The sequence below is a fragment of the Falco biarmicus genome, chromosome 2, assembly GCF_023638135.1.
Source record: "Falco biarmicus isolate bFalBia1 chromosome 2, bFalBia1.pri, whole genome shotgun sequence".
Classification (NCBI taxonomy): domain Eukaryota; kingdom Metazoa; phylum Chordata; class Aves; order Falconiformes; family Falconidae; genus Falco; species Falco biarmicus.
Window position 1 is genome coordinate 23438752 of NC_079289.1, and position 15760 is coordinate 23454511.

Consider the following 15760-nt stretch of genomic DNA (forward strand, 5'->3'; position numbering starts at 1 on the left):
GTTTTAATAAAAAACGGAGCCACAATCAAGCTGAGGATATGTTAGCCTACAGCCCACGGTACACAGCGCGAGATGCAAGTACTGTGGTACACACCACTTTGGCTCCATGGGCTGCTGGATCAGCAAACATTTACAAATCAGTTGCAGTACGGCTGCCAGGCAAAGTCTAGGACAAGGCTCAGACTCATCCTTTTGGATGCAGAACCAGATGCTTTCTCTCCTCAGCTGCCAAATGCCCTCACTTTAACCTCAAATACACTAACACAGCTTAGGGACAACACACAAGCCACCTCCAGCCTCCTGAGCTGGTTACTTGGGTTAGTACTCAGTCATCCTGCTCCTTGCTGCTGCCAGCAGTGCCACGTGAAGTCACTACTTAAGCCAGCAGCATCAGGTAGAGATGGGGAAGGGACAAATGGGAGTAATTAAGGGTCCTGCCTCCCAACCTGACCTCAGCTTCTAACAGGCATTTTGTAACAGTAAGAGAAAAGAAAAAAACTTAGATGTAGTCATCAAACCAAATGTTTGTTAAGTACAGATGCTTGGAAAGAGAGAAAAATGAAAATATAAAAATTTACTCTGGCTGGGACCAAAATACACAAGCATCTTCCTGTTAATTCAATTGATGTTTCGTTGCATGTGTCCTCAGATAACATCAGCTGTGCATTTTTTTGCTTTGCAAAGAATTTACAAGTTACTTCAAACTATCCACTCAGTAAAATAGCAAGGGTATCCTATTTGTAGGAAGAACTGCCCATGGGAAATCCCACTGCATTTTGGATGTCAGAGTCTTAGTCCAGATATCTCCGGAGCACATGAATTCCTGAAATGTTTTGTTGCGGGATGAGCCTGATTGCTTTGCATCTTCAGGAAAGCTTACAGCAGGGTTACCGCCAGGTTAATGAAAAAGCACACAGTGTGCGCAGAGATTCATAAACAAGCTGTTATCTGCCAGCACATTTCTAAGCACTTCTTACACCTGTTTCCCTGCAGACCTTTCCATGTCCCTACTTTGTGGGTGCGACTACGCACGTGTAAAGGTCCTATATAATAAATGCTAATGGAGGGTGTGTGCAAACGTATGTCTACAAACATTACGCAACCTCAGAGCAAGGTAATCAGACTCCGCTGCCTCACTTGAGCACTGGGAGAAGCAATCGGGTTTCTCACCTCCTAAGTAGTTTTTTCCATGTGCCTGCGTGCATGCTGGTGTGCGTGCTTGCCTGTGTGCACGCACACACACACCCGCCTGCACAGGCACGCTTCGCCCTTTGTGTCAAGACCCTGAGAAACTGGCTATTCCTTTGTGAAACCAGAAGCCATTAATTTTCCCGAGGGTTTTGGGAGAAGCTGGGTGCGGGGGTCAGGAGGCGAGAATGGCTGTGCTGGCGCGGGGGGTCGGGGAGCCGGCAGGATGCGCTGCCTGCCTGGGCGCGGAGCACGGGGCGAGCTCTGCCAGCAGACCTGCCCGCCAGCCGTACCCTGGGGAATGTGTGCTTCTTTGGAAGGGCTGGGGGTGTTTTATGCAATCAGAAGCAAGTTGAGCTTTATAAAAGGGGATGTGTGGAGCTGTCACCGGCGGGGGCCCTCGAGAAGCGGCTGGGGGGAGGGGAGCCAGCTTGCTTCTCAAGAATACATCAAGCCCTTGAGGAAGCAGAGTGTGCCATGTTTGAAGATGCAAAGATAATCACAGTGCTGGGAACAGTCTTGTGTAGCGGAGGAAGCCAAACAACAAGAGGAAAGCAGCATATGCTCCTGATTTCGCACAGGAAGCTAGCAGCACCTCCTGCCAAAGTGAGATAAGAAAACTCCCATGGCCTATTCTGGACAAGGCCGTGGTTATCAACCTTAGCTTCACACTGTCCTCACTCTGCTGTGCAGCCCGCTCCCCTTCCTAATGAGTTTCAGAGCCCTCACCTCTATTAGCATACAGCATGCCAAGCACAATAGTGTGGTATATTTATAACTATCGACGGGGAAAAGTTTCCAGGGTAAGAGTGTACTTCATGTCATCTTGATGTATTTCACTGAAATCAAACTACAACCCAGCTCCAAGCTAAAGTCCTGCCTATGAAACTACTGGCCTCAGAAGAAAAGAGGTTTTGTTGTCACCCCAGTGATTTATAGCTGAGCACAGGAGCTGAGGTAAGGGATTTGTCTAAGTATTCACAGGACAGACTTGACCCTCTGTATGACAGATGGTCCTAAATGAAAGCCTTAGACCCAGCTCGTCCAGACACATCATCTTCCCCATCCTGGAGACACTTCTGCAGTTTGCAGTTCAAGTAGTACAGTGACAAATACCAGTGGAAGAGCCTCAATCCCCACATCAGCTGGAAAGATGCTCATCCTCTGTCTCCTCACCTTCTCGGCTCCTTCCTCCCAAACCCTCCTGTGTGACGCCAGAGGCCATTGCAATCTTTCCCTCCTGCAACATCCCATTCAATTTTCTAAGCATTCCTCTTGGCAAAGCCACTCACAGCCTCAATCACACTTTTATTTACTGAGGTAGCGTTTGGCAACTGCACCAGTACTAGGCGCAAGAGGAAGCCACCCTGTCACTGACGGTGACTGTTTTAGAGAACAGTTAACGGCAGGCACAACATTTTTCTCAGTGTCTATCCTTTTTTTAGTGCAGCAATTAATTCCAAGCAGCATCGGGCCAATGTTATTACAAATTCACGTTGGGGTGACTCACATCTTTCAGGAGGTGATGGTGACAACACTAACTTTAAAACAGGAACTCTGGAAATTCCTGGAATTGTAAAGAATGTATAGGAACTGTTTTCCACTTGGAAGTTCTCAAAAAAATCTGAATGACATGGGTCTTGTCTGCTCCACACCTCAGTGTCTAGCACCGTGCGATTGGTAGCACAGGGCTGGCATAGCCACGTGTCCGGGGAAATACTGAGTCAATTTGAGGCAGGAAACAGGGAAAATAGTAGCAGGGAGCATGTACAGATTTTGAAACATGCTCTGTGAGGGTGGAGGTGGAGAACATGTGCTGGCTCACTGCCAGCATGCTCCACAAGCTTTGGCTGTGGACGTGATTCTATGATTTTAAGGAGCTATGGTCCAAGTGTTCCTGCTCTAGGTCAAAAAGGATCAGTTAGAGGTTGAAATGTTGGCCCTGCTGCCTTTGGTGGCAAGTCTGCAGCCAGCTGGGCACTCATCCAAAGCACCTTCCCCAGTATGAGGGTTACTGTGGCTAGGAAGAAATCTTCTACAAATGGTAGGAGCTGGATACATTTTACATCATATATTGTAGTTTGTTTATTTATTTAGGAGCTCAGCAAGGAATGCCAAACAACAAATCCTGGTGAAAGTGGTGCAGGTTCCTCCTCTGTGTGTCTTACTCACCCCTCCGCTCTCACTGTCACTGGTCCCTACTGCTTTCCAGTGCAGTGTCAACACTTGCCCACCAAAAGCAGACGGGACATCACCAGCCCATTTCACCTCAGACATGCTCATGACTCTTAGAGAGCAGTAATTCTCCTTTGCTACTCCTCAACCTCTGTCTCCAGTGCAGGAGCAACTATAGACCAAGGGCCCTATCAACTGTGCTGAGAAGTTACTCACTGATGAGATGCAGGGTGGCTGGAAGATTTCTCAGTGGCCTCCACACATTAGGCTGGGTTGGGGCCCGGATGCACTGCTCAGTTGCCAGAGTGAGGACTGAGTTGTTTTCTGTTTTGTAGGATGCTCTGTGTCCTTATTGAGGGGGATACTTCAAGGGAAAGTGCATTCTTTAGGGGAGATCCCTAGTGTCCTGAATGCCTCGTCATCCTGGTAAACATCTTTAAAAACAGTAGGGTATATTGCTCTATAGAAAAAGAAAGTGTTTGACAGCTGCACACTGCTTTTCTTGCTATTATCTACGTGCAATAATATGATTATCTACATGCAGATAAATGGATAGTGCTCCCCTTCCATGTTCATCCTTTCCAAACATTATGACTTGCCCTGAACTATTCCAGTATGCTACCACAGAAAGCTGATTGACCTGAACTATCTCAAAAGAAGCAGTAAGGTCAACAGCAGCCTTACCTATCCCACCTTTCAACCCTTCATCAGCCTGTGCTCGTATTTCCACAGGAAAAAATCACTTCTACATCTTGCACACCTGAGCACCCTGCAACACCAGCTATTCATAACAAAAAATACAAATGTCTGAGACTGAGGGTCACCAAAACCCATATTTTGCTTCCAACTTCTTTGCCAGTACTTGAGACCTCTGGCCATTAGGGAATATAACGGTATTTGAAAGTAATTTTTCAGGTGTTTGCACATCCTGAGGTGACCTGAAATTTTCTCACCTTGAGTTTCTTATCAGATAATTATATTTTGCCTCTTGACCCTCAATTTCCTGCTTCACACTGCTTAACATTCTTCATGAACTCAGAATACCATCATATTTCAGCCAATCCTTCCTTCCTTCCTTCTTGTCCGCCTCCTTTCCCTCCTTTGCTAGACTGTAATCACTCTCATCACCCGTGCAGTCACTGTGACTCAGCCTCCACTTTCTCGGTCCAAAAGTGACAACCATGTCCTCCACAGAGGAGCTGGATGTTGGCTGGAACTACAGAATTATCACGTAAAGCATGAGGTTTCCACAAGCACCTAGAATGTCTTTCAGTGGGAAAAAGTGTTTGATTTTAGTAGTCTATAGTACGGAAAGGAAGGGGTGTTTTCTGATTTGGTTGAGCAGTCAGAAAGCTAAAGAGAAAGGCCAGGAAAAGTCTACACACAATGTCCACTCTTGCATTCCATTCCTGCCATTTCCAGTCTATGTTCCCTATATATAAAGTCCAAGATATTGTTCAGACCTTTCTGGCAAAAGTAATTTTTCATGCACAAGTCACTGCTATTAGCTCACTAGACTTCCATCCATAACGTAGAACTATAGCATTCCAAGATCCAGGTATCCCCAACAGCTTACCCCTCATAATACCAAAATTCCCTTCCTTTCCTTTGCTGTCCTGGCTGGATCCTCTTGGCTGTAGAAAGAAGTAACTCTTTACTATCTATTTACACAGTCCTTAATACCCCCTGTCTTGCTGACAAGCTGGAAGAACAACTAACACCATTTCCATTTGCCAGTGATCAGTGGAGGAGATGAAAGAGTTATTGCTACACTGAGATTGTGTTTTTCAAGATTATTTCTTTTCAGCTTCACTGCAAGTAGGGGTCCGAGAGCAGCTCTGGGCTGACTGGAGCAAGGGACTGGAAACAAGCAAGCAGAAAACAAGGAAAGGATGAGAAAGAATGGAGGGAAACATTTTTAAGGAGAGAGGGGAGTTGATTAGAGGGAAAACAGGAAGAGAAAATACTGGCAGATGTGGATATAAGACCAAGGATCCATCTACCCCATATCCTGTCTCAACAATGACCATAAGCAGGTGGCTGGGGATGAGTAAGAGCAGGACTAACTTCAGATACTTCCTCCTAATACTCCCCCAGTCACCAATTATTATCAGCTCGGGAGCTTCCCACAATGGAGGCCATTTCTACACTTCATTTCTCTTTCAAGGCTTTGTGCAAACTTTTTAAATCCCCAAAATCCTCCGGCACAGAGCTTCACAGATCTGCTATCCACTGCATGAAGAGCAGTCTCCTTTTCCTGTTCCAAATTGTGCTCCTCTTGGCTTCATTCAAAGGCCCCTACTTGAACTGGAAAAGACATACACAACTGATCCTCACACGTGTGTCTTTCATAAGTCTGTAGATCTCTTATCATATAGCCCCAAAGTCACGCCTTTTTCAGTCTGCAGAGCCTTGACCTCCCTCCTCACTCACCCCTCATACATTCCTCTCATTCCCTGAAATTCCTTTGATCCTTTTTTTGCCCCTCACAGTGTGCCTCCCAGTTTGGCTGCATCCTTTGACAGGAAAGGATCAGAAATGCTCATAGTATAAAAGATGTCGGTAGTTTATGGATTTATGTGGAGTTATCATGGTGTTCTCTATTTTGTTTTTTATTTCTTTCCTGGTAATTCCTAACACTGGATTTGCTTTTTGCACTGCTCATGCCTGTGATCACTTTCACAACCCCGTGCATCACAACACTCAGATCCCTCTTTGTGGTAGTAGTGATCAGCCAACAGCCTTTTCACACTTTATTTTACATGTGAAAGCAAGATTGTTTTTTCTTATGTACATCACGCCCACTTATCTTTGGTTAATTTCATCTGCCACTTTATCACTCAGATACCCAGATTCATATAGTTCTGCATTTCTTTGCAATCAGGCTTCATGCTTAGAAATCTGAATAACTTAGTATCATCAGCAAGCTCTGTCACCTCCTTACCACCTTTTCCAGGTTATTTCTGAACATGTTGACAAGTACAGACCCTAGCACCAGCTCCTGAAAAATTTCACTGGTCGCCTCCCTACGCTGCAGGAACTGGCTGTTCCCTCTTAACCTCTGTTTTCTATTTTTTAACTGAGTATCTTTTTCTGACCACGATCTTACCTCATACGCCGTGTCTGTTCAAAGCTTTCTGCAAAGGCGTTTTGAAAGGCGTACACGTAAAAGGAAAAAGGATGCTAACTAAAGTTTGTATATTTTTGTAAAAGGTGTACTTGATCCAGTAATAGTACTCCATTCATAATCACTCTTGAGCACACACAGAGTTTGACCCGGTGCCTTCCTTTGGCCAAGAGCCCCTGCTAGCGCAGGAGCAGGTTTCTGGCTACAGGCTGGGACATCCCACTGGTTTGGACACCGCCAATGTGCGGGGCCTCGCTCACGACGTGCAGTCCCCACGTACAGCTTGTCGCAGGCTTTATTGTCTGTGGGCTGGGCTGCAGTGAGTAAAAGATCAAGCAATAACGTCCCACCATCAGCATGACCCTTATGTGATGCCAGAAGACACTGCAATCTTCCCCTGATGCAACATCCCATTCAATTCTCTAAACATGTGAGTAAGGACAAAAGTGTGATTCTGAGCAGAGCATCCCTGATCATCTGAATTTTACTGTAGAACTTATGTTTTAGGTTTGATCAATGACTGATTAAAAAATTACTTGGGCAGTGTGTTTCGTTTTAAAACATTTCCTACTAAACTTGAAAAACTTTGATTTAAAGTGATTTGAAAACCAGCAATATTGAAATTGGAAAGCTTAAGCTTCTGGTTCAGCTAAGACCCGTGATCAAACCATTTACAGCTTACAGTGTTACCCTGAGGATAGACTGGGGTAAACTGTACTCAGTATGCAGCACGTATTTGTCAAGCTTATTTATCCATATGTATATGCCAGGTCCGATTCATATGACATTAAGTAAAATACAAAAAATATTTTAAAATTCTGAAATGCTGAGGACAGCCCTACTAGCTGTTTTCAGAGGACAGAAGGTGTTCACAAGCAAGCATTGACCTCTGGCTCTCAGTGGAAGTGCAGAATGAGATGCTTCAGCACACTGCTTGTTCAGGCTGAAGCAGATCAGATGCTGTTTCACTCCTCTCTTTTGGCTTCAAACTCTCTGCCAGTCCATGCTACTGCAATGTACTCTCATGTCTGTCCTCTGCATTTTTTGAAAGATATGTTGAAAAACACAAGGTCTGATTGTTATTTATGCTAATCTATTTCCCCAACCCTAGCAAAATAAGAGAATAGCTAGCTGTTTTGCTTTTTTTTTTTTTTTTTTTTAATATACCCATTCTAAGTACCTTTACTAGATCACCACAAGAAGATTTTCTTGTAGTAGAGAGTGGAAGGCACGAATGCCACCAGCCAGATCCTCAGCCAATGTGGATTTAGAGCCGAGGATCTGGCCACATGTCAAATTAAACAAAGGCATTTTTGAACTACCTGTTTATTAATGGCATCTGACCTACTTTTACCAGTGCTAAGGGCTCAGACTTCCCCTTCCCGAAAATAGAAGGTGGCATGGGGAACAAAAACAGTCGCTGTGGACAAACTAATGGGCATCGATGTTTGCAGACACCCAACAATTAAATTTGGGTGGTTCAGTACATTTCTAATTAAGTACAATTAACACTTGTTCTTTACTTGTTCATTTTACATACCTCACTGATGTTCCAAATCTGGTTTCCCCTGATAATCTATCCAAGCACATCCTAATGATTCTGCCTTTCAATCCCTTATTAATACACTGACATAGACAATGCAGAAATGCAATTAGACTGCTACGCACACATGGCCTGCCTCCTCTTTCACTGGAGCTGGTGGGAGTCTGGCCATGCACTTTCATTACGGTACTTCCAGTCTTTCTGTATCTCTGCAGAAGTTTCAAGGAAAACTGCTAGTTTTTGCCTCCAGAGATCCACAACATGCTCCTATTCTTCCCTCTGTAGTGCTGGAGAGCTATTCCTATAGAAAATCATATGTGTGACCCTGCAGACAAGCCTCAAAGGGATGTAATATTCCCTTCTTATCACACTGTGTTAAATCAGTAGCAATTTCAATGAGGACCCACACACATCAGAGCGCTACAAATGTCACGGTTTCCTGAGATTAGCTCTTTGGCAGCAGTACCAGCATAGACATTGCGACACAGCCCCTGGTCCCTGCTGCCTGCTTCTGTCCTCAACTTCACGTATTCAGCCCTTCATTCCCAATCCCACCGTTCAGGTGGTTTTACCACCAAGTTCATATCCTGACACTATAGTAGTCAGGGAGGCAGAGAATCAGGGACCAGTTTTTCCAATGACTTTGTTTTTGTAGGCATCTCCACGGTACCATTTATGTTTCTCTTTCCCTCATGCACACACACACAGAGAGGAAAAAAAAAACCCAAAAACCAACAACAACAAAATAATGCAGACTGATGTCACAGCAGGGTTGGAAAAATAATAATCCAATATTCAGTTTGAGGATAAACAAAACCGATAGTTCAAAGAGAGAGGGAAGCAGCGAGGTGATGGGAAAGTTGGAGCACCCAAGGTAAAATTTCAGTGTTGTATCTGTTTGCAGTTTCTGAAGGGCCGATCAGTCAAGCCTTGGGCAGAGCACGATGAAGATGTCTCTTGAGCTGCCTATATGGAAATGTTCAGAGAAAGAAACTACCCCAAACGACACTGCACAACCGCTGAGGAGACCAGTGCTTCCACTGAGCAATATCAGCATCCCACACGCCTTTCTTGGCAGGCTCTGCCAGGCCAGTTTAAGATAAACACAAATCTGCTCCAGAGATTCAGACGAAGAACAATTAACATCAGGTGATCCCAGCATGCAGATGCTCACGCTGCAGCCTCCGAGCTGATCAGTTTTAGGTGGAGCCCAGCCTGGCTGGCTCCACAGACCCTCGGCGTGCCCTGCCGCTGGCTGCCCCTCTGCATGCCTCTGCTGGCAACCCAACCTCAGCCAAAAGGAGGCCAGAAACAACAACTCCAGGGCAGTAGGGAAGGGGCCAAGGAGGCTGATGGACACTGCAGGACAAGTGTCCCACAGGCTGCCTTCTGCTACAGCCACTGAGCAACCACGAGCTGCCCAGCCGGGGAATGTATATGCCAGCTACAGAGCAGCAGAGCAAGCTGGAGTAAGATAGCACTGGGAAAGTAGTATCTTGGTCATTTAAGAAAGACTAATCTGTAATTTTTTTAATTGCATTTTATTTTAACTCTCATTGCATCTTCTACTGTTTTTGCCTGCCATCTCTGAATTTATTAGCTCTGTATAAGCTTTTAAAACCCCAAAACCATTACTTTTTGCCCCAGACAGTTTTTCTTGACGCTTCTATGTTTCCTTGCTGGGGTGAACATCAGAAGAGAAGGTTATTTAATGGCAATAGAGTTGGTTTAAGCAATTTCAGCAGAAAATAAAGAACAGGAAATTTTAATGTTGGTCGCTCCACATTCCAAGAAGTCACATTTGTTGAGCAATTTTACAGATTTTTTTAATTTTTTTTTTTTAAATTTGCTACCAGGAAACTATGGAAACTGTTTAACTTGGCTGGCCTCCTGTTACTGGCCTGAATGAAGCAGAGAGAAAAGTTATGCAAATTGACTGTATCAATCACAAAGCATTAAAATATATCTGCATTTTATTTAAAAGCAATGGAATCCATTGAGGTATTTTTAGATTTTTTTAAGTAGAAATACTGTCTGGAACAGAAACTGAAAGAAGGAGCCAGATAACCTAATGGTTTCTATTAAGGAGCCCATAGGCAATAGTGTTTCAAAAATAAAGTCTAATTTATCCAGTAAGTGTCATTCCCCAGCTTGCAGTGATAGTACTCAAGTGATGTCAAGTTAAGCACATATATAAATCCTGGAGCAAACAGATCTGTGCACTGCAAGGTCTTCGCAGCAACAGCATCTTTTTACTCAGTGCGCATTCTGTCCTGTGGCATGAGACTCAGAGACTTGATGAGACTCCCCACTGCCAGACACTGAATAACGGTAACCTGCGGGGATTTATTAACTTAAGGTACAAGGTACACCTGTGCACAGAAATAGGCACTACTTGAGCACAAATAGAACAACATTTTAGCCTTGGAAACCTAATATTGGGCAGGTAAATCCAAAGAAATGTTTTAATGACAGAATAAGATATTTTTTTTTATCTGCTGCACAAGCTAAACACACCTTAAATCTGTTGTTTAGGCAAACCTCCCTCTACATGAGGAAAGTATAGTGAAATAGGTGGGATTAAAGGGCTCTCCAGTTCTTCAGCAAGAACACTTGAACTGGCATAGCCATCAACCTAGGCGAGGCATGCCAGCTGCCAAGGTAGTCCACTCTTGCTCCCTTCTTGGAGCAGGAGACAAAATGTAATTATCAGGTATTTCTGCCTTTCTGCAACAGTCAATTGTCACCATATTATTCAGAGGAAGTCGTTCCACACCTCCTAGGGAAAGCATTAAAAATGGTGTTCTGCAGACTACTTCAATGAGCATTTAAAAGAGAAGGAAGGGGAGGGGGTTAAAGAGAATCGGCACAGAACAATTATGAAGGCAATTTGGAAGCAAGTCTGGAAACAACCTTGTAACTGAGCCAATAGCTGATTCAAATTGTTACATTTCTCCTTTGATCACCTGCTCAAACACACTTCTAATTAGCATTTAATTGAGTCTACAGTTTAGCACATTATTAAACACCTGCTAGCGGATATTAATTTCTGTTTCTGATGACACACTCTCCCGTGCTGCAGTGCAGATCCCTGCCTGTTAACAGCAGGAAATATTTGACAATGGACGAGCACCACCCCAGCTCCCAAAGAAGAGCCAACTGTTTTATCAGTGCCGCACTGTGATTTCAGCCCAGGGTATGCATAGATATATAAACATTTGAAAGAAACCAAAAGATTGAAACTTTGCATATATGCCTTTCACAGGGTTTTTTCTACTTAAGAAGTACTGTGATTTCTCTTCTCTTTCACTTTGCACCTATGAGCAAAAATAAATTAATACTCAGAATTTTGCGACTTGTCCTTCGAAGGTAACCGAACAGATAGAGTAAATGCAGCCCTCACCTGTCCTCGGAAAGCAGAACCTCAGGTTATACCTATTCCGGCAAAAGGAGAGATTGCTAGTGCCACCTCTTGGCGAGAAGGGCACAGAAGGCCACCCATTAGCATAGTCCCAAAGCAAAGCGTAACTGGAAAAACTACGTGCGCTTCTAGGGAGTGCTGACCGCTGTCTCACTGATCACAAAGCACCCTTAATTTGAAATAACAGGTTTATCCTATTTAATTGAAGGAGGTGTCTTGTATCCCTGCAGTTAAGCATGTGATTAAATGTTTGGCTGGATTGCCACTAAAACCCAGTGCTAGGAAAGCATTAAAGAAGTTAAATCCTACGTGAAGTGATTATCTTCAACTGAAGCTGAGAAAGTGTTGGTTCCTAAACGTTTGTTAGGTTTTTAAATATCTTCATTGTGCTGTGATCCAAATACCTTGCATGTTTGAACCTTCTGATAGCAGCTTAATGCTATTGCCATTGTGGAGGTTGAATGTTAATCATTAAGACTGTGTCAGATTTCATGATGTGGGAAGAGCTTTGGATAAATGAGTCAACGCACAAACTTGTAATTGTAAGAAACAGATTTCAAAAGAAATCTTAAATATAAAAGAGGATTAGTTAAGTGCCACATCAGCATCAAGTAAGCTTGTATGGTGCCATTTGTATTTCATCCTGTTGAAATATCAGCTGGAGAAAGCTGGGCCCATTTGGCTCGCTGAACTGAATCTATGAGCCAATGTATTGTAAGAGAATTCAACCTTCATAACGGAAAGAGTCTTTAAGATAGTTTCTGTTGAATTTCAGAAGAAGTCATGCAGGGAAATCACTGTGTGTGGAGGAAGGCGTGGTGGAAAGCATGGAAATCTCCTCCGTGAGAAAGCATGTGAAGTTTGAAAAGCATTATCTGCAAGGCTTCCCTCATAAAAATTAAAAAGCAATTATCACCTTTAGACATTGCATACATGCATAGCAGTGAACTGTAAATAAACTTGTGTAGCAATACAAAATAACAGCTCTGCCCTCCATTTTCAAATAATGCAGAAAAAAATGCAGTGCTTGCATGTTTACTAAAAAATACATGGATTAAAGTTATACAAACTTTACTAACTAAGCATTGGTCATGGCAAGCTTTATTCTTGTAAAAAAGTAAATATTTAAATGTAATAGTAAGGGAAGACATGCTACACGTAAGGAAGGAAGTTGTCCTACCTTGTTTTAGAATGGTTTTGTCTACAGGGATACCACATCCATGTAATTTTAGGCTGAGGAATACCATACACTGTACATGTCAGCACTTGTTTGCTGCCCAGTAAATACAGGTTGGGATCAGGGAATGATGACACAGCATTTTCATATATCTGGGGTTTCACTGTAAAGGGTAAAAATTAAAAGCAATTAAAACCAGCTAATTTCCAGTGTATTGCATGATCATGAAAACGCTACATTTCTGCAGGGTGAGTAATAAGAAAAATCCCCAGGAGAACAAAGGAAAACAGCAGGCCTAAGTGAAGTCAGATGAGCAGTTAGTAACACATTTAAGTCATCAGGAACAAGTATTTGACTGTGGAGGACAGAAACCCTTCTAACGAAAACCAGCAGCTGTCTTCTGATTGCGAGATGGGTCTATCACCCTGCATATGGGCCTTGGGTTTGGGTCCATGAAAGCCAGCAAGAAAACCCACAATGACCTGAACAGTGCAAGATCAATAAAAATCTAGCTCAATGAAAATTTAGCATTTACATGTTCAGGAGAAGAATGGGAACATATTGTAAACTTACCATTTACTCTAAGGGTGACTGTAAGGTTCTTAGACAAGTTCCACTGTCGTATGCTCAGTATTATAGTGTAGTTTCCTGCATCTTCCTCAGCAACATCCTTGATGATTAATGAATAGTCTTTAACCATGTACCGAGCACACTTTTCAGCAGCAGGTAGACCATCTTTTAACCTGTTTAAAAGAATTCCAGAAATCAAACTTTTGAAAAATAATGTTGCTTAAACTGCCTGTGCTATTTCATTTCACAACATTTCTTAATCTTTGGGCAAGGATTGAATTTACAGTCCAAGATTCTGTTTACCAGAGGTTTATCCTTCCCTTACAAATAAGATCGCTGATATTTATAAAGCACTTTGGATAATACCTTTGTATACATTAAAATCAATAAGGATCTGATAGAGTATTTGAGAGTTGCTGAAAACCACAACTGTCTCTCTGATGATCCCAGTTTTCCATGCTTGTGCCGCCATTTAGTCTAGAAGACAACCATTTTGGCTGAAAGTCATTCACACAAATAAAGGTTGCATCATCCAGAGCTGACCATTTCTCTATGACCTCAGAATACATCCTGGGACAAAGTATTACAGTAGCCTAAGCACAGCTGTGATTTTAGGAAGAGGAAGAGTAAGGAGATTAGATAAGCATTTAAGAATCAGATATCCTGCTATCAAGTGAATGTTTTTAAAGATAACAGAAAATGAACATAGAAAGTATGAACTGTTGCTCACACACAGATGAATCCTGAAGAAGCACAACACTTGTCTTCAAAGTCTAAAATACAGCGTGGAGCACATTTTGGTAGGTTGCTGTATGAAGATTGACATGATGTTAGCAGAAGAGTGCAACAGAGTTTCACTATCAAGAAGGACTTGATTAAAATGATTCACAAGTTTTAGTAAGTATTTACGGAAGATACTTGCTCTTATTAGAGGAGGGAGCACTAAAAAATGGATCATAAAAATTTATTTAGGCATTTCACTGGACAGAACCACTGAGTAGATGAGGCAGAAAAAGCCTCTAGAGATCACTTAGTCCAACCTCCTATTCAAAGCAAGGTCAGAATGTTGTTCAAAACCATTTCCAGTCTGGTTTTGAGTATCTCCAAGGATGGAGACTTCAGAGTCTCTCTGGACTACTTGTTCCAGTGTTTTACCAACCTCAGAGTGATAAATAAATGAATAAATAAATAAATGAATAAATAAATAAATAAATCTTGTTTAAATGGATTTTTTTGTATTTCAGAAATTTTGCATCTGTATGTGTAGTCAGCAAGCCCAGCCACTAAAGAAACAAAATACTGTACAAATGGCTAGCATCAGCTACACTTTTGCCGCTTAATTTTCCGTGTGGAGCCATACACGTAAAGGTTTTGTAAAATAAAACAAAATGTTTGCAGCAAAATTCCTGCCTGTGAGTATCATGGACACTCACTGTTCATGTATGTATGATTTGTTTTCTTAATCAGTCTAGTCACAGACCCTTTGTTAAAGTGCAATGAGTTGAGCCAGAGCTACTGGTGTTTAAAACTATTCAAATGAAAAAAAAAACCTTGAGATCATGAATAGATAACATTGTTTTATATGAATGTGGTTTGGGTTAATGCAAAAAACTGTTCAGAAGTTTTCTTAGCACAGTATATGTAAGCCAAAGTAAATGCTCCAGTCACTAAAGTAGATCTACAACCTGCAGATCACTATATAATAAAACCAGCTTCTATGCTTTTTTAATAGTGCAAGTCTGTATGACTCGAGTCAGTCAATTATTTTAATGAAAATCTTTTTTTCTTTCTCCTACTGTCTGAAAAGCAAATTCAGGTCTTGTGTCTAGGTCTGAGTGAAGCTGGATGCAACACTTCAGTTAAAGTTGGTAGAGATACTTAGCTGCAGAGTGTCCATTGATTTCAGTGGGAGACATAGTTAACGTTTGAGGATCTGAGCTCTAAACTTCCCAGATACCCTTTTTTGCATTTGCATGCAAAAGTATGTTCTCATAAATTGGTAAAACCCAGGACAACCCTGAAACTTCCAATAAAACTCCACAACTGTATTGTCTCCAGTGTGTTGCCGTTTCAAGGAGTCTTATTTGAACATTTTACCAATACTATTTTTCATCTAGGACAAGGTCCAGTACGCGTACGTGGAGGTAACTGTTGGTCCTACCATATAACCTCTGGAGAGGGAAATGCCTTCACTTTCATCGACAAACGATAGGATTTTCTTCCAGCTACAGCCTCCAGTGCAGTTTTTCTTCGACGTTTCAAATTAATAAACATTTTATCTTAAACAAAAGAAAAAGAGTGCACTGTATTACTGATTTTTATTTTCAGCCGGTAAAAACTGTTGTTCTACTAAAAAGAACAGGAACCCAAACAAAAATGATCTTTAGTAATTTTGGTGTTTCCACACGGCAGCAACAAGAACAAAGCCTAACCTCCACCTAGAGATCTATAAAATATAAAGAAATTCACCACAAACCTACAAGAAACTGAAATATAGTTCCCAAGCCATGAATGTGCCTGGAGAAGAGACACTGGCCAACTTCACACCGTGCTTCAGTC

General features: G+C 42.3%; 1 protein-coding gene across 2 annotated transcripts in view; it reads right to left on the bottom strand.

The window, feature by feature from the left end:
• Positions 1-15760, bottom strand: part of FLT1 (fms related receptor tyrosine kinase 1) — a 117900-nt gene that overhangs the window by 66181 nt on the left and 35959 nt on the right. For both annotated transcript variants that reach the window (XM_056329042.1, XM_056329043.1), the window contains exons 8-10: positions 15363-15480; positions 13205-13374; positions 12635-12794 (exon numbers count right to left, since the gene is read on the bottom strand). In XM_056329042.1, coding sequence (XP_056185017.1) covers positions 12635-12794; positions 13205-13374; positions 15363-15480 — 448 coding nt within the window. The remainder of the gene's footprint in view (positions 1-12634; positions 12795-13204; positions 13375-15362; positions 15481-15760) is intronic.